Below are 21054 nucleotides of genomic sequence, written 5' to 3' on the forward strand. Positions count from 1 at the left end.
CTAATTTGCGCTATTGCTTGCCCATGTATACATTTAAAGACTTTTTATTTATGATGCTATACTAGAAAATAAAGACTGCCAGCTAGTTGTGGGGCTTGTTACTACCATAACCAGTGTTAGTGTACAGGTGAAGGGTGCACTTGAAGTGATGTATAAATACGCTTCTGAACATAAAAGCTTTTACTGCAGCTGGTCAGTCTGGTTGCAGTTCACTTCAATCTTAACATGATTGTGAAAATAAGGAAACGTTAAATCATTATTAAACTACAGACTCCTTAGTCTATCTTTTTGTAAACATGTATTTTAATTTTTTAGGGAAGGTTTATATTAAGTGTTTCTTAGTGACATAATTTCTCATGTGTGTGTTCAATTCTGTGTGCTTGCTGTTGTTGCTTTTACTTTATTTAAAATAACGCGACATGACAAAACACTGTTATTTTATGTTCAGGTATTTATTGAAAGCTCAGAGTCTTTAGATCGTCATGTGGCATATACAGATTCTCATTTATGGAAACTTCTGGATCGTCACGCCAATACAATCAGACTATATGTTTCATTACCAGAGCAATCACCTGGATCTCAATTTAGGCGAGCAGTTTATCAGAAGTCTAGTGGAGATTCAGGCAACTTGGATGATGCCTGTGAAAGAGTAAAAGGACCTGTAGGTAATATGAAATCTGTAGAGGCAATTCTTGAAGAAAGCACCGAGAAGCTTAAAAGTTTGTCCTTGCAGCAGCAGCAGGAGGGGGATAACGGAGACAGCAGCAAAAGCACAGAAGCCAGTGATTTTGAAAACATTGAATCGCCTTTAAATGAAATAGACTCTTCAGCATCAGCAGAAAACAGAGAACTTGAAAACCAAATTCAGATTTCCGATCCAGAAAATCTCCAGTCTGAGGAACGGTCAGATTCGGATGTAAATAATGACAGGAGTACAAGTTCGGTGGACAGTGATATCCTCAGCTCCAGTCATAGCAGTGATACTTTATGCAACGTGGACAATGCCCCGCTTCCCTTGGCTAATGGACTTGATTCTCATAGTATCACAAGTAGTAGGCGATCAAAAGCGAATCAGGGGAAAAAAGAAACCTGGGACACAGCAGAAGAAGATTCTGGAACAGATAGTGAATACGACGAAAGTGGCAAGAGCAGAGGAGAAGCACAATATATGTACTTTAAGTCAGAACCCTATGCTGCAGATGAAGGTTCAGGAGAAGGGCAAAAATGTATGTATTCTTTTTTTAAGTGCCTTAAAATAATCCAGCTTTTATTGCCATTTAATGCATATTCTGTGTTTAAAAAGTCCAATGACAGTATTGAAAAACTTGTCAAATTAAAAATTAAAGCTAATGGAAGTGCAAAGATGGGACATGGTATCATGTTCAGCAAAAATCTAGCCTAATTTTGATCTTGTAATAAGTGATTACGTATTTGAAGAGAGTTTTGCATTTTTGTTTAATGAAAAGCTACCTCTGACTCATCGATTTCCCTACATCGGAAAGTATTTTCTGGAGAGCAAGCTGAGCTGTCTTCTAGTGAAAGGCCGATAGTTGCATCTGCTGCTGACTCGCCTGTTTCAGAGTGCAGTTTTTTACAGTGGTTCACAGAGCAATAATTCTGTTAATGTTTAGATTAACAAACCTGAAAACTCCTAGTCATTTGACTGTAAATTTCACATATACTTGATATTGATCACTTACTTCACTAAACTGTTGCTTTTCATTGACTGAAATACAGTAGAATCATAGAACGGTTACGAGTTGGAAAGGACCTTAAAGATCATGTAGTTCCAACCCCCCTGCCATGGGCAGGGGTAGGTACAATGAAGTGTTCAGATGTTTTCGTGTCAGCCAGACAAGTTCAGTTTAAGAGCCCAAGTAGTATTTTAATTGTCATAAAGATAAATCATTTAAACAATACTCAGTGTCTGCATACGTTTTATAACTAACAGAAGAATAATTAAGAATAGTAGGATATAAGATAAATATTTTGAAAGGCAAAGGATTTCCTGTCAATCCAGAAATCCTGATGCAGGAATAATAGAGTAAAATCTTTTCCTGGTGTGGTGGTGGTTTTTTTTGTGAACAAATATTTTCATTTTTAAAACCACAGAGAAATTTAATTGCAGCTACTGCAATTTTAATGAAATTACTCCTTTAGCCTGGAAGGATCTTTCTTTGGAGCTGATCTTGAACTGCATTAATTTTTCCCTTTTTTTAGGTAGGACTAGTTGGATCTGGGAATTATTTGTTTACAGTAGTTTTTATGCTTTCATAGCACACTGTATAAATGATTATCCTGAAGGGAAAGCTTTTATGTATTTTTAGTATGGCAACATGAACGGATTTATAATTAAAATTTATTTGTTCAGTTAAATATTCTGAATAGCAGTTTTTTTTCTTTCTAATGAGTCATGGCACAATATAATCCTACTGTAGTTTGAGAGTAGTCCAAATTGAATAGATTTAGAAACACAATTTCTAAAGATAAACTGTGCACTTTACTTTTCAGAATTTCATGTTAGTACAGTGGCTTTTCCTTAATTACAAAACTATTCCATTAAAAATTCCCTTAATCTACACTTGAGCTTGCCTTGTGATGTCCTGTGGCCTTCCAGAACACAGGAATTAACTAAACTTTTTAATCTTAGAAACCAGGAGGGAAAAAAAGGTTTGGTGGCATATGCCCGGCCAGCCCCGACTCGGAAGATTTCTGTCTCTTCCTTGAGACAGGGGAAACCTGTCAGGGGGTCATCTGCAAACGCTTCATCTGACTCTCTCTATTTCTTGCTTTACTGAATGGAGTAGGTGCTGCTTTGCTGCACTGCTTCACTCGTTGCAAAATAGGGCAGTTTGGAACTGTCATGTCTTCCAGGAGTAGCTACCTATAAACACTTAAAACAGCAAAGCTCTTAAAAGTTTCAGTAACGCCTTCGGATAAAATGTAAACGTGGCCATTAACTATAATTTTGACTTTTCAGTACTGGTTTGCTGCAAGTGATAACTGTGAATATATGGAAATGATACGCTAGAGTCCTTTTTTTTTTTTTTGTTAGTGCGATGTTTCATGCCAGTTTTATCTTTATTTTTGCTTAGGGCTGATGGTGCATGTTGATAAAAGAATTACACTGTCTGCCTTCAAGCAACATTTGGAGCCTTTTGTTGGAGTTCCATCTTCTCACTTCAAAGTCTTTAGAGTCTACGCCAGCAATCAAGAGTTTGAGAGTGTTCGGCTGAATGAGACACTTTCATCATTTTCTGATGACAATAAGGTTATTCAGAAGTTATTTTTAGTCATTAAAAAATACGCTGGTACAATATAGACAAACTTAAGAACATTATTTACAGCTTTTCGTTTACTTGCCAGGTGAAATAGTTCTGTTGGGTCTTTGCAGTGTGTTACAAAATACAATTTTGATACCAGTTCTAACAGATACTCCTTTTACCTTCTAGATAACTATTAGACTTGGAAGAGCCCTTAAGAAGGGTGAATACAGAGTCAAAGTCTATCAACTTTTGGTAAATGAGCCAGAGGTAAGGTCTTGAATATTTCAAGAGTCATTCATGAAGATATTAATATGTGCCTTGCCCAAGGTTTTTCTCTGCAATCTGGGAAAAAAGAAAGTCCCTCTTTTCTCTGCATTTTCCTGGAAGTTTTCCTGGATTTAGGAAATGAACTTGAGATTATTTCTGTTTATATTGTTCCAAATACACAATCAGAATGTGATCTACAGTATCTCTCTTTAAGTGTGTCTATTTCTGCAGTGTCAGTGGAGGACAAATGAAAAGAGTTGTTTCTTTGTTTTCCTTAAATGTACGAAAGGAATTAATGTAGAATTCTTTCCAAATAAGAAATTGTTTTTGCTCATGGTTGTGGTTTTCAGTAATATTGTACTAATATAATTTGTTGCATTCATGCACTGCAGACAGTGCCTATCAGAACGTGTACCTGGGTAATAGTTCTCTCTGCATAAGACAAGCCTGAAACAAAAATGCCTCTCTTGCATTACAGCTCACTTGCTTGTGACATCTTTTGGACGTGAAAAGTATAGAAGTAATTTCACTATATAGATTGCAGTCTTTAAAAGTTAGCTTTGGATGCACCTTAATTTCAGATTTTATTTTTTGGCCCAAACTGCAGAATATATATTAATAATGGATGAGCATAAGAGATTGAAGCAGAATTGATAAAGCAAGGAATAAAAGAAATTTAAAAGTAACTTCCAGTCATGGAGTTCTGGTCTGTCTTATCAATGAAAGCCAAGAACGTGGCCTTTTAATTATCATATGGCTGATGTAATTTAAAAATGCCTTTCAGATTGTTTAGAATGTTAATATAATGGTAGCAATTAGTAATACAGACCTGAGATGCTATTTCTGCAGTGGCATGCGTTCAGAGTGTTTGAATGACCTGCCAAAGGGCTGCAGCTACACAAATTTCTTAAGCCTAATTTTAATCAATTCATTGCCTACCTTGTTTCTGAAAAGCATTCTTCATTCATTTTGCGAGGTGGATGGGACTAGTCATAAAACATGAATGGGAGGCAAATCTGCTTTTTTCTGTTCAAAAAATTTATCTTTAATTGCTTTCGATTTATGTTCACAGCCATGCAAGTTTCTTCTAGATGCAGTTTTTGCTAAAGGAATGACTGTCCGACAGTCAAAAGAGGAGCTGCTTCCTCAGCTTCGAGAACAATGTGGCCTAGACTTGACTATTGACAGGTAAAGAGACTACAATCTGTTGAAGTTACCTGATTAAATATTCCTTTAGAATGTGGGGTGTTTTCTCGTGTGGAGAAAGGAATTTTTGGAAAGAGTGGAAATAAATTACTGTGATCTTTGAATCAGATAGTGAATATAAACATTAATGTAGCAATTCTTGGCTTTCATCTCATGTAGAATGATATAGGGAATAATATTTACTCAGAATTGCCGGTGAGCAACATGTGTACAGGTTTAGATCTGAGAAATTTTATTCTCTCAAAGGATTAGTTTCTTCAGAAAGGAGAGCATTAAGTAAATGAGGTCACAAAAAAGCCACCTTCTCTCTAGATTCTGGCTCAGCGTAGATCACTGCAGCAAACTGTCTTATCATAGGGTGTGCCTACAACACAGGTCCAGCACTGTCTTCCCTTTCCCCATAATCGGTTCCCTCATCAAGGCCGAATTCACTCTGGGGCCTTGGTTCCACATGCTCTCTACAGCCAGTTAGAAATGGTGTGGTATTTACTGTAGAATAGCTGACACTGTATTCACTGGAATGAAGGAAAACCTGTAAGATGTGGCAAGCAAGTTGGTGGGGCCTTGACATACACCTACCTAAAACCAGGCTTGAGCAAGACATTGGAAGACAAGCGTTACGCCTTTTCTCAACAGGAAAGGGCCAGAAACCCAGATCTGGACCAGGTTTTTCTCCTTCCATCACTGTGACTGGGCCAAAGGATTTTTGACTACCATGCTTGGGTTATGTTCTCTAGTGCCCTATAATTGTGGGGCACATCACAAAATTTATGTCTGCTTCTGTGTGTGGAGAAACCATTGCGATTAAAGTTTTGTACTCACGTTTAATCTCATTTTAGTTGTTTATACCTTTATTTACCTCCCTACCTAAATCAAAGCTCCTCCTTTTATATTGCATATGCAGTAGAACTAAGTACCTAAATCAGACACCAATCCTTTTCTAATCCTCCACCCGATAGAATTGTCAGAAGTCTTTGGAAAGATTCTGTTTTCTTATCCTAAATAGGAAACTGTTTTCTTCCTCCAAATCCCTATGCATTTCTTGCAGGCTTGTTTTCCTTGTGTTCATGAATAATGCAGCACTATGAGCCAGTAGTGATACCTTGCTCTCAGAACTATTTCAGAATGTATTCCTGATAAACCCAACCAACCCTCATATAAAAGAGCTGTATTTCAGTCTTGTCAGAAAACATTCAGTTTTGATCTCTGACAGTGGAAAGTGTTTATGAGCAGATAAAAACTGTGTTTTCTTCATGATGTATTTACAGGTTTCGCCTACGAAAGAAAACCTGGAAGAACCCAGGCACTGTGTTTCTGGATTACCATATCTATGAAGAAGATATCAATATTTCAAGCAATTGGGAGGTCTTCTTAGAAATCCTTGACGGTAATAATGATATAGCATGATGAGAAAGAAAAGATAACGTTAAGAGATTTCATTTTATTTAGAGAACACTAGAAAAATGTACTTCCTATTTTTTCCTTTTTGAAAGGCTAATATTACTGACATTTTAATGGCGTTTTATTAGAAAAAAAGAAAACGCAAAAGAATTAAAAATAATAAAAGGATTGTGCGAGTGCAGATTTCCTGTGGCTGCAATGTACTAAACATCTAATAGCAGCACTGTTTCGTAGGTTTTGTGGAAACTTTTGGACATACTGCAGTACTGGTGGGCAGTTTTTTGCATGTGTTTTTTCATTGTACATAAAAAAATAATTGTAGGATTTGCCTATACCTTATGCTTTTATTTGTATTTAATTTTTAGAGTAGTCTTGGTGATGTTTGTAGTTAGCTGAAATATGTGTGCGTATGTATATACGTAATACATACATAATTTTGTTTTGAAGTCAGCACAGCTGTTCTGTCATTTAGTAGTTTTCAGACAGGAGTGAAAAAACACTCTTCTTTTGTCATGAAGTGCTAACTTTTTGAACAGCCCTTGGTCATCAAAACAACTGTGGAATCAAACGTTAGAGAGCAGATTGTTTCCTAAATTCTGCTTAAATATCATGAAAAATACAGAATTTCTTAAGCTATCCTTTGCATATGCACATAAGATTTGGATTCTGAATGCAAAAGCATAATTTAAGGGGGGTAAGAAGCAGGCCATGCTGTTTTTCTCTAGATTAATAGGTATTTCTGTTAATGGATAGATGAGGAATGTGAATTCCATTCGCTTGGGAACTTTCTTCACAACCCTACCTGGCTTATGTCTTATTTAGCTATTACTCCCGTATTTTGGCAGCTGTGCTCAGTGTTGGTATTTTTAATTTTTAACAAAATGCAAATACCAAAATTAGAAATGAACGTGGGAGGTTCAGGAGTCCTCAGATTCCTAGAGACACATATGTCAGCTCACACTTCAGTTAAAATTTCACAGTTTTAAGTATTTTTGGATTAGTTTTAGATTGATTGCTGTACTGTTTCTGTAGTGAGTAGGTCTTGGTACTACTTCTTAGACAACTGCGGCCCACCTAGTTCACAGACACAGCATATTATAGACTACAGGGCTTCCAAGTATTCTGTAATATCTTGTATAGCTGTCTAGCTCTGCCCAATTTAGCTACTTTAATCCAGTTGTAGAAGATGCAGCTATATCCCGCTATATTCTGTGAGAATTAAGTTGTATGTATCCCCGCTACCACAGAGGTGGTTAACTGCTTTAAGGCAGGGTTTGTAAGGCCTTCCAGCGTGACCGTTGCTTTCATCTTGTTCTTCAGCTAAATGCTGGAGGCATTAGGCAGATAAATAATGCAACTCAGAATAATTTACAGTTAAGTTTCTTAGCATAGGAACTTTACATCACACTGTTGCAGACATATTTAAATGTTCTTCAGAGCCCAAGAATAACTAGCAACTTAACTTCTTCAGACTTGAAATAAATGCCAAGAAGCACTAGGTGGCTGTATCATCTTTTCAGACAATAGGTTAGTGTTGAAAGGTGACACAAGTGTAGTCATAGGCGAGACTGGAGAAGGTTTTTAGGGAGAAGCTTAAAAGTGGTTGTGGTTTCATGCAAAACAAGCATGTAACGGTGGACATAAATGTTTAAGGCACAAATTCTGCATGCCAAATTAATAAAATTTGATTTAAAATAAAAATAAAATTAGCCCTTTGATACCACTTCTGCTTATCTGATTGTAACATTAACGGTATTACCCTGTCAACCAGAGAAGACGCTTTGTTACCTGAAACTGATACAAAAAGGCTGGAGGCAGTACATACTAAAGCTCTTCAAGGTGGTAGGTGTAAAGTGGGCTTTAATAACAAGTGTATAGTTAGTGTGAGAAATCTAGAAGTCAAACATGGAAAGCTTATTTTGGTAGTGAAGCGCATGAATAAATATCAGATTGCTGAGGAAGGTCTCGCGCAAATGCAAGATCTGGAGGTCAGCTTCTAGTTAGGTGGATAGTTATGGTGTTAGTTAGGTGCATTGTAAGTATAACCAAACTGGGTGTGGTGGAGAAATGTGCCCTAAAGAAAAAATAAAGGGCATGGCTTCTAAGAGATGCTGCCTATGAAAAATTCCTTGAAAGGAGCTGATAACAAAGAAAAGTTCAACTAAAATCCAAGTCCATCCCCTTTTTTTTTTTTTTTTTGGACTACTTGCAGTGCACTTACTGGGTGCTCAGTTAGTGTGTGTATATCTAGTGCAGTCTTCCATATTTGAGTATGCTTATGCTGTGGAAAACCCCTAATTTTAAATGGGATATTTATGATGTTAATATAAGAAATTTCTCTTTCTTTCCTAGGAGTAGAAAAGATGAAATCCATGTCACAACTTGCTGTTTTGTCGAGACGATGGAGGCCATCAGAGATGAAACTAGATTCTTTCCAGGAAGTAGTACTAGAAAGCAGCAGTGTTGAAGAATTAAAAGAGAAGGTAAAAGGTGTAACGTGATGCAAGTTTCTTGTGGTATCTGAGAGCCTTATTGATGTCCTCTGTTGGGAAGCACAGAGATGTAATGGCTACAAAAATCTTGTTGTGTGGCAAATACTTTTTTTTTTTTCCCTGGAACTGAGAACCTGTCCCATCCTATTACCAAAGTCATATGAATTATAAGCTTTAGTTCTTAGTTTCATATAATGGTCTGGTATCAAAGTATCCAGGTGAATCTCTGCAAAAAAAAAAAAAGTCGTATTTTGACGTTTAAGAAGCATGATATTACCTATGTTCCTCATTCTTGAGAAACGCATGTGAAAGAAAAGCTATGCTATTGTCACTGTTTTTTTTTAAGCCGGTGGTTTCGTATTCCAAAATGCCAAACCTTTCAGCCTCTTCATAATTGAATTTGAGAGCTGTTGCTCAGGGACAGTGTAATTCTACCAAGTAGGTTGAACTGTATTTTGGTTGGAAAGAAATACAGCTTTGGTATGTTTTGTTTCCTTAAGGCCAGAACGCTCTAACAGGTAATCAGTCGCGTGCCACCCTAGCAGAAATCTAGAGTAGAAGTGTGTCCCGTATTGAGACTATTTTATTAATCTGGTGTATGACAGGGTTCTACTCTTGGGAAATGGTTAGTCGTATGTGGCAATAAGCAGATGTAAGAAGGCCACCTTGGATGTTGAGGCCAGCAAAAATCCTAGTATGAGTGAAGTCTGCAAAGTCTTACCGAACTAAAACACTCAGCATTTGGAAGTTAGGGGTTCATAGGCTGGAAAGAGGAACGTCGTTCAGATCCCATAGAATGCAACAGCCTTGGATTTGTGTATGTACACAGATTAAGTTATGGATGGTATTCTTGTATTCCTTGGGTAGAAGTGTAGTTACGACTACAGATTCTCATGTGCAGCCTTCAAGATTTCCTCCTCACTTGTATCTAAAGAGAGAGGTGGCTCTTGTTTCCTTGTCTTAAGAATTGATGTGCAGGGAGCAGTTTTAGCAGCATTCTCTCCAAGAGGCTTTAATCTTTTTACTCCCACCAGTAATAAGAAAACTTTGAATTTGACACATCTGTAGTAACAGATGTGTTCAGCCAGCTCTTCTCTTTCAGACAAATTTTATTAGCAGAGTGTAGGGCTAATACATTTCAGGATTTGTCTGCCTTTTGTCAGTATTGTTTGTTTAGCCTAGTTTCCTAAGGAAATGAGAGTTAGAAAATTAGAGTGGCTGTAAGTCTTTTCTTACTGTCAGTTTATCTGTTTTAACAGTGGATTTGATGGAGGCAAGAACCTTAGTGAGGAAATCTCTTCAAGTTTTGGGGAAATAAGCAGCCAGAGATAAATAGCAACCAAAGTTAGTGTCTGCATTGCCACGGAGATGAGACTGCAGCCCACACCTGAGTTAAGGGCAGGGCAGTGATGAGCCTGTGACCACCATGAGAGTGCTCAGTGGAGGGAGGGTTCCACCAAGGTGGAACCAGGCACAGCTGGGTGCCCCTGTGACAGGGGCTGTGTAGGGCTGGGCAGCGGCAGCAGGGAACAGGGGAGGAAGGAGGCACAGGGCAGGGGACATTTGCAAGAGGGAAGAGCAGCCAGTGGTGGTGTTGAGGAACTGTGGGGTTGTTACGGTAGGAAGTGCAGATGGGTTTGTCGTGCATATTTTATGGCTTTGCCTGCTCCTAAATTGACTTGGTAGTAGCTTTCATTTCATACAGGCAACTGCTGAGGGCTAACTGATGGACCTGAAGGTTTAACACGAGGCAGTTGGTCTTTTTTTATCTTGGAACTTGGATGTTATTAATTAATTGTTTAACTTTTCTGACACCCCTTCACTGTTAAGAGAAGCGAGAAGAAATCTTACAACAGCAAGTGTCACTTGTGACACACTAGTAACTTCAGACATGTAAAAAAAATTTGTAACTTGTCACTGTAATTTTGTTTAAATACTTTGTATCGTTGGAGGACTTAAGAATATTTTAGTTAACTTCTAGACTTGGCAGGTCTATGGACTTTATGTAGATAACGTGTAATGTTCTGGAATAGTATTAAATCCACCATTTTTCTTCACTTTGCAGCTGAGTGAAATTAGTGGAATACCCTTAGAAAACATAGAATTTGCAAAGGTAAGTAAGATTTTGTCTATTTTACCTTTTAAATGGCATGGCTGTCTGGTTATGAGTTTTATTTTATTCACCAAGTAATTGCTGCTTCTCAGGGTAGAGGAACGTTTCCATGCGACATTTCCATACTAGAGATTCACCAAGACTTGGACTGGAATCCTAAAGTATCTACGTTGAATGTCTGGCCTCTGTACATTTGTGATGATGGTGCAGTAATATTTTATAGGTAGGTACTTTATTACAGTATAATAAACCATGCAGAAAATCTGTGTTAAGAGTTGAGCAATGTAATCAACAAGCATAAAAATACTCTTCTATTGTTTTAAAGGAAAGAGGATTTAAAACATTGAGCTGAAATGTTTGTGCTCCTCAGCTTCCTAAAAATGCGAATATTAATTATGTTTATTGTTTATGAAAACAAACACTGCACCCTTTTACTCAGTGCTCCCTCCCTCCCAAACCATTGAAAACAATGCTGGATGCAAACTTAGTTGCTGTGCTCAAGTGTTTCTGGATTTAATCTCTTAAAATAGAACCATATCCCTTGTGGAGTCTGTGAGAGTCTTGCCGCAGGTTTTAGAGAGCAAGGATTTTATTTTCTGGGTTTACTTCTTTGAGAATTAGTATGGCTTCTCTGGAAAAAAGGATAATAATTTTGTTAACATGAAAAATGTTCATCAGCTGGTGGCAATATCCCAGAGGCGCTATTTGAGGACTAAGAGTTTGAATATTGTGGTTTCTGCTAAATTTGGTGGGCGGGGCAGCCTCATGAACACATTTCTCCTTTAGTATTTTTTGTAATTACACGTGAGTTTGGGGGAAACAGCTGGTTGATAACGTGCTGGCCTTGAAGAAAATTATTTGGAAGAGCAGCTGGTAGTTTCTAGTAGGGGCTGGCTGACATGGTGCTTCCAGACGTTGGTGCTGTGACCAAATAAAGAGCAGTGTCATAGTTGTCTGTAAAGAATAGGAGTGACCAGGTTGAAAGAGGAGTGTAGTCTTGTTTCTTGTTGCTTTCATCTGTAAGGAGTATTATGCTTAGTTGTGGGTTTTTTTACAAATTGCTAATCTAAGTATGGTAATTGTATTAATCTGAATTTTATCATATATTTACATTCTAGGGATAAAACTGAAGAATTAATGGAATTAACAGATGAGCAGAGAAATGAACTGATGAAAAAAGAAAGCAGCAGACTCCAGAAGACTGGACACCGGGTAACCTACTCTCCTCGTAAAGAAAAAGCACTAAAAATTTATCTGGATGGAGCACCAAATAAAGATTTGACTCAAGACTGATATTCGCTATAGCATTTTCCCTGGGGAATTTTTTTGTTTAAAATAAAAGGTTCACTACTACTGTGTAGTGCCGTTACGGCAGGACACTCATTAGGTGTAAAGCGCTGACACCAGCACTGGTTGGGCTGTGCTACCAATCAGAAGCGCAGTGCCCCCTTGGGTCGCTGTTTGACTTGGAATAATGTTGTGCACTATAGTCAAATGTACTGTAAAGCTAAAAGGGATGTGCAAATAAAAGATTAGAACTAAAAAGCGGGCGGGGAGGGAAACGAGTGGAAATTTTTGAGGACAGTGTGCACATAGTAGCTAGTGAAACTAGCCTCAAACAGGATACTCATAGCTTAATAATAAAAGCTGTGCAAAGGCCATGAAAGAATCCTTTTTTTTTTTTTCTGTTTGTTTCACTGATACACGCATTACCTCATCAGAGTCGGAAGTAAACGTTAACACTTTGGTTCTAGAAAAGCAGCAGCAAAGGGTCGCAGATGAAATGGAAGTGCTGCAAGTGTAAGGTTTTAGAATATTCTTCCATAAAACAGGTAGTCTGAGAGGTGTCTGCAGAAAGCTGCCAGCAGGTGGTGGTTTGTTTTGCAGAAGTGCTGTTGTAAGGTAAACTGGTTTTCAATAGGTTACAGAAGCCGATGAGCAGCTCTATTCTATTGCGTTCGATGTGTAAATAAAATTTGCCCTATCCATTTAACAGAACTGCCATTCAGCTATTTACCATGGTATTTCTTTTCACATATCAACATTCATTGTGTACATTTGGAAGTATAGTTGCCTATTTAAATTTGTATTCATTTTATGTTTGATGATGCTGGGTACTTTAGGATTGTATTTCCCCTTGTTAATGAAGTTTTTGTTTTGTTCAGCTACTTCTTGTACATTTTGTTTTTGAGACTATTGCGAGTTTGCATCTTCTCCACCCACTGAAAGTAATTTTATTTTTCCCAGAGTTGATTCCGTAGCTACATGTAGTCAAATATTGGGGCAGCCTCTAACACCTCAACATACAAACTTGGTAGTTCAGGTTGTGGTGCGAAGACTGGTGCAGTCAATGTGATTTCATTGCAAAGCCTAGGAACAGCCATTTTTTTGCTTTGGTCCTTAAAGATCAATAGAGAACAATTCTCCGTAGTTTTTGGAAAACCACCTAATTTATAACAATCAAAAGATTTTGGTAAACTTTTTCATGCCAGATGCTGTTTACAACAATGAACATGCCAATAAAACATTTGTTCATTCTGTTGTGTTATTTTAATCATTAAATGCTGTGGTTTTTATTTGAAAAATTACAGAATTACTCCATGGAAGTAGGCTTTTCCAGGGCTACGTCAGACTTTCAAGGCTGCGTGTCTCTATGTGTGTGTATGCACACCCACCCCCTCACATGCACACAGTATTGCAGGAAGTGCTTTATAGCCCATCTGCTGCTCCTCTTTATTTATATTTACACCAAAGTTTTCTTCACCTAAGTTTCCTTTTCCAGAATTGAATTCCTCACCAGTGAAGCTTCTAAGCTCCAGATACGATGGGCAGTGAAGTTTTGCTCCAGAGAGGAAAAAGGATTTTCAGTAACTGAAGGTTCAGTTCTTCCTTGCACCCTGACCCACAGCAACCTAAAATCCTGAGGAATCTGGCAGTTTGAGAAGCAGGCACTCCCCAGTGCAATTCCCTCCTTCCTCCCCTTCTGTTGACCTGTGCCGCCTCTTGGCCGACATAGATGAGGTAGAAGCAGGAGCAAAGGTAGCATAGAATGAGTACCATCCAGTAGGTAGAGAGCTTCATTAAACTACCCTTTACATCTTTTAAAAAATAAAATAAAAAGGTGCTGAAGCATCCTTGGAGGTTTTGGAAGAGAAAAAAAATTATCAAATGGGTCATGAATTTTTTGAAACTCAGACATTTGGAAAGGCAAAAATAAACTAGGGTTAAGAAAATTCCAAAGACTGCTTGCTTCATCTCTAGCCCTATTTGGGAAACTTCTGTTGAGAACTTCTTTGTAGAAGTTAATTTTAAACCTGTAAGTCTTGATAGAAATCTGGATGGAGGCTGAGGGGTATCCTTATCATTTCCTGTCCAGTGGTGCGCTTCCTTCTGCCTAAGTGTGTACTGGGATATATTCTGGGTGGTTCTCGGAGATGTTTTTCAGCATCTGCTTTACATTCTGATAATTTCAAATGTTTTTGAGTTTTACCATGGGCATTTTAAAGAAACAAAAAGCCTTGAGTTTCTAACTTGCGTAGTTCAGCAGAAATCTCACTGAACTTCTCATACCAGCACTTTAAGCGATTGAGGCATCAAGAAACTTGAAGGGAGAATAATGTTATCCGTAAGTAGGGCAGTATTTACGGACAATTATTGCTCTCATGAAGTATTTTTTTAAACAGGAAAATTGCAATGATATTTCATTCCTTCTCTTGGTACAGATAGGCTGTCTCTGAAGCACAGTAATTTTATTAGGGATAGAAAGGAAAGGTAAATTCAGTGAACTCTGAGCGTGTGTGTATGTGTGCATGTGTTGGTGTGAGAATTGGTGGTAAAATGAATCCTTAAACTAAAAGTCAGACTCTTTTGATGAAGTATCCTCTCTGTTCATAATGATAATTGTTATTAACATTAATTCCGGTACCCTAGGAATTTGTTGAAAAGCTCCCATAGACCAGAAGTGATGAGAGACTTGCAGGCTAGTAGCTGCTCTTGTTAAGTTACTGGTGCTCTACTGTTCTGAATTAGACACAAGCGGTATGGGTTATTTGGGAAGAAGCTCTGAGAAACGTTACTTGGCTGGAGTACCATGTTACCATGTGTGGTAACAGGTGGTGAAATCTGTATCCCAAAAAGCCATTAATAGTGGAAAAGCCATTGTAGCAAACTGTTTAGACAGCTGGGAACTGGGGGGTTTGGTGGGTCGGATTTTACTCTTAGCTTGCTATTGATTTCTTAAATCAATGACCTGTTAAAACGGTAACGATAATCACATTTTGTAACATGCACAGATTTATGCCTACAAAGTGTATTAAAAGCACAAACCATTTCTCAAAGAGGTTTCTCTGGATTTAATAGAATCAAGTAGAAGCATAAGTCTCTAAATGCAAGAAGCTCTTTAAGTTGTCTTACTGCTAAACTGAAGTAATCAATTTATGTTCACTGCCTCTGTCTCAAAAAGGGTAGGTGGTGATGGAATATACTAAACATTAGCCAAGAAGGTATGTTTGTGTGGTGCGGAATGCTGCCATACATGTGGCACTGTATGTAGCTCTAGCTTAGGCACAGCCTTGTAATTGCAGCGACGCTGTTCTCCTAGATAATGGTACTTTAGACAGCCAGTGTACAACAGAGAATCTGTGTTCTTTGTATTCAGCCCATTTAGCTGTTTGTTCTGCAATTCTGAATAATACATTTTGCCCTTGAGAGACAGAGCCCTGAACGGTCAAGTTGAAAGTTTCTATATAGAAACCAATGTGTTATACGGATACAAATATGTACATGCTATTTGCTACTTATATGGAAAATGTTGTAGGCTTTTTTTGATAGCATACCCCTTATATAGTGGGGGAGGCCAATGACCGTTGTATATGAGAGTGTAAAACTCAAGGGATATCCTAGCAGGAACCACCAGTTCTTAAGTTACACTGATGGCTGCTGCAGGACAGATAGCACCCTTTGTACGCAGCTGAGAAGAAAGTCTGGGTATATTCGTCTAAAAGGGTAAGCATTCTTTATCATCCTCCCACAATGTGTGTGTAATGGGGGGGAAATGACACCCAGAATACCTGTGTTGCAGCTTCACTGATTGTATTTTCTAAAATTAAAAAAAAAAAATACAAAAATCTGCTTAAGATAAATGATTAAAACAGTCCAAAGTACATGATTCTTACCCTAGAAAAATAAGTGATTCTAAACGTAGGTACTCAAAAGTCACTTCTACAGTCACTAATAACTTAAGATTCTTTATGCTTATGTGTATTTGTTTAATGAGTACAAGTACTGATAAGTTTATTTCTAACATACAGGGGGAAAGTACTAATCCAGAAGAAACATTAATATATTTCTCATTTGTCTTTGACAGCAGGTTTGGTCCAAGGATTGATTTAATTCGAAAATCATTTGAACATGCAGGTTTGGTGCACAGAAAAGGATGCTCGTTGAAGACCTTGATTATTGCACTTCTATCCAGCAGTACGTGTTTAGGGTTTATAGAAGCAAGACACTAGACAAAAATTTCTAGAATTAACTAACTAAACTGTCTGGTGTTTGGACTTTAAATTTCATCTCACCCAAAGAGGTCATGAGGAGGCTTCAAACTTTCTCGGTTCTCCAGACCTTCTAATTCTTCACGCACTTCCTGAATGACACTGCTTTCTTCATAATCGGAAAGAGTATGTCTAGGTATCAAGCTGAGAAATGGCATCTCATCCACGATCGGGAGATCTTCTTTTTCATTACTCCTGGTTTCATTGGCAGAAAGTTCACACACAGGTGTAGCGCTGTGGCTGTTGGAAAAAGAGACATCTGGTCATCTAGTAGGTCTTCTCATGTTCTTTTGCTAGTTCCTCAATAGAATTCTTCATTCCCTCCCCACATGAAAGCATGTTAAATGCATAATACAGTCTGACCTACCATAGCTGACTTCATAAACATCTGATTTTTACATGCTTGACAGCTGGAAAGTTAAAGATGAGATTCCACATACAGAGCTAGAACAAAGATCCAAAGATCAAAAAACGTTTGATACTGGGACACAAGGTGGCAGCGGACCTCAGCACAATCTGGCCCTTCTACCTACAAGCAATAGTGATGACTAGTCCTTTCTGTTAAGAGATAAGGACTAAGAAAGGATTAAGACTAGTCCTTTCAAGTTAAGAAATATGACACTCCAGCTTAAAAGGAATGCAGAAAAAATGATGTTCTTTGCCATCAAGCTGTAGAGTTGAAAAAACTGTGAGCGTTATATATTTGGTTCTAAATAGGGTAGTGTAATACCTGTATTTGCTGCTTTGTTTTGAAAATTAGCTTCAGTTGTCTGCAAACAAACTTCCCGCACTTGTAGGAACTTTAAAAGGCAACAAGAATGATATATATATATATTTGTTGACAAGGGGAACAGACTTTGATCATGGTGCATCCGCTATCTCTGCATTGCACGGGACAGAACAGGGCTACAGGTCCCTGTGACAGTGCAAGGGGACCACTACTTGTGCCAGGCACCCCTCTACACCTGCTGAAAGCTGCAGCCCCTTTCACTTGAAACAAAGGGTAAATGAACTAAAGATGTTCCTGAAGCTTATTTTGTGTATGTTTTGAATTCTTGTATGTTGTTCTTTGTAGAAGTTCTAAGACTTCCATATGTGGGCAGACTATCCCCATATTCTTTAGGATACAATCTGATCATTTCAGTCTTTATCACTTACTAGTAATATTTAGCCAAGGGCTGTTTCAAGCAGAGATGGGCTGTTTCTTTTATATTATAAAAAATGTTACCTGAATCTTCAAATTCACCATGCGAATTCACAGAGGCAGCTTTATCTCGCTGCCCATGTGAGTCATGGGCAGGTGGTATAACACAGTATTATTGTATTTGTGATAACTCTAAACAGATACATAATTCTTGTGACTAGCTGGACGGTTCAGTTATATTCACCCCCTAACTCATTTAGGTGTTTCTATATCCTCAGCTGAAATGTCTTCCTTCTTACTAGATGAGACATTTGCTGCCATACCTTCCCTGAGGTTAATGCCACTTAGAACATTAACTAAAATTTTGGTGCTGAAAGGATGGGATCAACTCTGCTTCCTTCCTTAGGTCACATGAAACAAGTCACTTTTCATGTATGAAAAAATGGAGAAACAGTTGGACACAGAGGAAGAGAGAAATATTAATCTCCATCTTCATCACAGCTACGCTGTCTTGTTGAAAGTTAATCTAATGAAAACGGTAGTGTAGGAACAAACTTGGAGAGCTTATTTCATAGAGAACTTGTAGGTTTTCTAAAAATGCTTTTAGTGCAAAACTGCAATGATCTCACTTTCTTCCAATGAAATTGCTGATAATGCAAATAACTGTCGTTTTAAAGAATGATTAAAGGCATAAGATGTTAAAAGTTCTAACTTCTAGCAGAAAACATGGAGTCAGCCCGCATCCTATTCCATGAAACTCAATGGTACTGAAGAAATCTGCACAGTAGGCATTTCTCAAGTCTGAACAGTGGATCTTAAATCAGCAGTAGGGAAATTGGCTTCTTGGATTAGTTTGAAACTGAAGTAAAGTGCAAGCAAAGATTTTCTTTTTTCTTTTCTTGTGATAGAAGTGACCTTCTGTAAAGCTGATCAGTAGTATAGGAACATGCCTGTTTATACTTACTGCATGTATTAATATGTCTTACATAGGAAAGCAAGCAAAACTTCTGACAGAAGCCAGATCTAACACAGAAAGCTGGTGGACAACAGCTGTATGTAAAGAATTAAATTGGGACTATAGATCTCAACAGCTGTTAGTACTATCTGATTGATTGAAAAGCAGAACCAGCCTGATACACGCACTTAATTCACAGGGTGTTAAGGTATTGCCAGACTCAATTTGGCACACCTGTGTGGGACAAAGCAGTAAGTTTGAGAAAGGTTTTCTGATCAGTAGCATAGAGCTGTGAAAAAGCTTTATAGCGGGGAGGAATCTGCAAGCTCTGTATCTATTTACCACAGAAAGAGACCCCTCAAAATTCAAGCAGTTTCTTTGCTGAGTTTTGATCTTTACCTCTGAGGCTGGCAGATCAAGCCACTTGCGCATGGGCATCGCGCAAGTGCTCCATCGGGTTCCAGTTCCCAGGTGATGAGGTTGAGAAGTCTGTTTGAAGGATCGTGGCAGGGTTCACCTTCTTCAGGTAACGGAGTGCACACAGGAAACAGTAGTTCTGCACGCCAGAGTAAATTAATTTTATGAGAAGCCATTACCTGTCTGCTAAACTGAGATGACCTAAATCTTTCAGTCTGCATGCAAGATATGGAAGGACAGACTTGACTTCCCTGTAAGTCCCCTTACATGTTAGGGAGCCATAACTTCACGTTCTTCCCACTAGGTGGGAGTAAGACATTTGAAGTTTATGCTTAATGAGCAAGATCAGCTCCTGCTTCTTCATGAAGAGACTACTGTCAGTACAGTGGTACTGCACAACTCCATCCCTTGCAGATTTGAAAGGCTATTCAAAACCCAAGAAAACTAACATTACACTGAATCCTTTGTGATGCCTAGCATTAACGCTTTAAAAACCTGAATAGAGAAATACCTGTGTATTTTAGAATGCTGTTATTTTTCCTATTTCTTCACAGATTGTTCAGAGACTAAATAATGAGGTTACAAGAAATACTATTCAGCGATTTAATTCGTTACAGTAATTCTACAATACGCAAGGTTGGGGGCTTGGCAACCTTGTTTCTGCACAGGGGTGAATCTCAAACTGTGTAAGAAATTTAGAAGTATAAGTCATTAGGGTTTCCTTATGCTAATAACTTACAGTGTCAATCTTGAATTCAGCTCTTCCAGATGTTCCTATCAAACCTCTCTTCCTCCTCTTGGCTTCATTCACCTCATTTTTTTGTGGTATGTCAGAATAAAATATGTGAAGAGTTTGGAATTTTAAGTTTTTTAAAAAGCCTTGGCCAAAATATATGTGTGTGTACACAGACACACACATATGCTTTAATTCCAAAATACATTATAGTTTAAGCAGCAAATGCTTCATAGTTTACTGCAGTTTTATATAAGAAAAACAGACATGTAAAGACAGTCTAAACTTTATTAGGACAACCTTTTGCAATACTCGAGTGATGGAGAAAGGCCTTGAGGTTAGGCCTAAACTGAAAAACCCTAAAGTACTGCTAAAGCAGACAATTGTAGATGATAAAAATCCATTGCTATTATTAACAGCTCTATTTAAAGTTTTAATAATAGTTTTCCATCAATTTTAGTCAATATTCTCATCTATGGTATTGTTCCTTCCTGAGTTACAGGTTTGTACTAAATTTCATTTCAAGCCAAGCACTAAATTATACTCAAATTAGCGTGAATGTCTTATGCAGCTGAAATAATTGTCACAAAGACACAGTTTGTTTGGATCCCATAGGAAAACAGGGCTACAGAAGCAGTACTACCCTCCCCGGAGATGAGCCTAGTGCTGCCAACACCAATGGATGCATACTACTGATTTGCTCAGCTCTGCAGCGTAAGCAGAGATTCAGAATCCTGCACGGTAAAAGCCGTAGTCATTTATTAAAAGTGCTCTTTCTGTCTCATTTCGGAATCGGACTACAAAGAAATCTCTGATAGAGCTTGGCAAAACGGGTAAATGCTTTAGGCAGAAACCTGATGAAGGGGGAAACAAAACTGTTCTAACCCAAATTTGCTAAAACCAAACTTTTGAACTTACTTAACACTGAAGGTCTACTATGTAATGCTCAAAATGGGCAAGGAAAAGCTAAGCAGACCCACCTGCCTTTAAATGGTGTTTGAGCTTTCTCCTTTGTTTCCCTGAAATGCCTGTGTAGCCTGATCCCCCAGCCGGCTGATGGCGGGACAGGCAGCCCAATGGTCAGTGAAGAGACAAGGTCACCTCTTGCTCATAGCTTTTTTCCTGGCTCTTGCTATCTAGAGAATTATCTACCTATTGTAGAAAGATGGCTGGAATTGTATCCTGTCACTACACAATTAAAGTGAAAAAAGTGGTGAGGAACTAGTGGGTATAAAGCAGTAGAAGAAGTTGGGCCCCGACCAGGCAGGGTTTAGGATTGATTTTAGGCCTGATACCTTCTCCTCCCTTCTGAAAATCAAGTTTCACGTTCCCATGTGGACTGACAGCATAATCTGGACCATCATTCCTCTACCTATCTCAGCTGTCCAGTTAGTATTGCATAGCGTGGTGCCCTGGAAGGCTCATACAAAACTCAGAGTATGCAATGTATCTGCGATCTTATTCTGATGGCCTGCTTGCTGATCTGAAGGAAAAGCCACTTTCAATAGTCT

At 38.2% G+C, this 21054-nt stretch overlaps 2 protein-coding genes across 5 annotated transcripts in view; one reads left to right on the forward strand and one right to left on the reverse strand.

The window, feature by feature from the left end:
* USP47 (ubiquitin specific peptidase 47) overlaps positions 1-13283 on the forward strand; it is a 57630-nt gene extending 44347 nt beyond the window's left edge. For all 4 annotated transcript variants that reach the window (XM_074149323.1, XM_074149321.1, XM_074149322.1 and 1 more), the window contains 9 exons: positions 449-1226; positions 3096-3271; positions 3453-3533; positions 4606-4721; positions 6008-6126; positions 8493-8623; positions 10698-10745; positions 10838-10968; positions 11864-13283. In XM_074149323.1, coding sequence (XP_074005424.1) covers positions 449-1226; positions 3096-3271; positions 3453-3533; positions 4606-4721; positions 6008-6126; positions 8493-8623; positions 10698-10745; positions 10838-10968; positions 11864-12038 — 1755 coding nt within the window. In that variant the 3' untranslated portion in view covers positions 12039-13283. The remainder of the gene's footprint in view (positions 1-448; positions 1227-3095; positions 3272-3452; positions 3534-4605; positions 4722-6007; positions 6127-8492; positions 8624-10697; positions 10746-10837; positions 10969-11863) is intronic.
* Positions 13284-13297: 14 nt separating this feature from the next.
* Positions 13298-21054, reverse strand: part of DKK3 (dickkopf WNT signaling pathway inhibitor 3) — a 31639-nt gene continuing 23882 nt past the window's right edge. The window contains exons 6-7 of the mRNA XM_074149326.1: positions 18793-18949; positions 13298-16534 (exon numbers count right to left, since the gene is read on the reverse strand). Of these exons, the coding sequence (XP_074005427.1) occupies positions 16315-16534; positions 18793-18949 (377 nt within the window). The 3' untranslated portion in view covers positions 13298-16314. The remainder of the gene's footprint in view (positions 16535-18792; positions 18950-21054) is intronic.

This window comes from Numenius arquata, chromosome 6 (genome assembly GCF_964106895.1).
Source record: "Numenius arquata chromosome 6, bNumArq3.hap1.1, whole genome shotgun sequence".
Lineage (NCBI taxonomy): Eukaryota > Metazoa > Chordata > Aves > Charadriiformes > Scolopacidae > Numenius > Numenius arquata.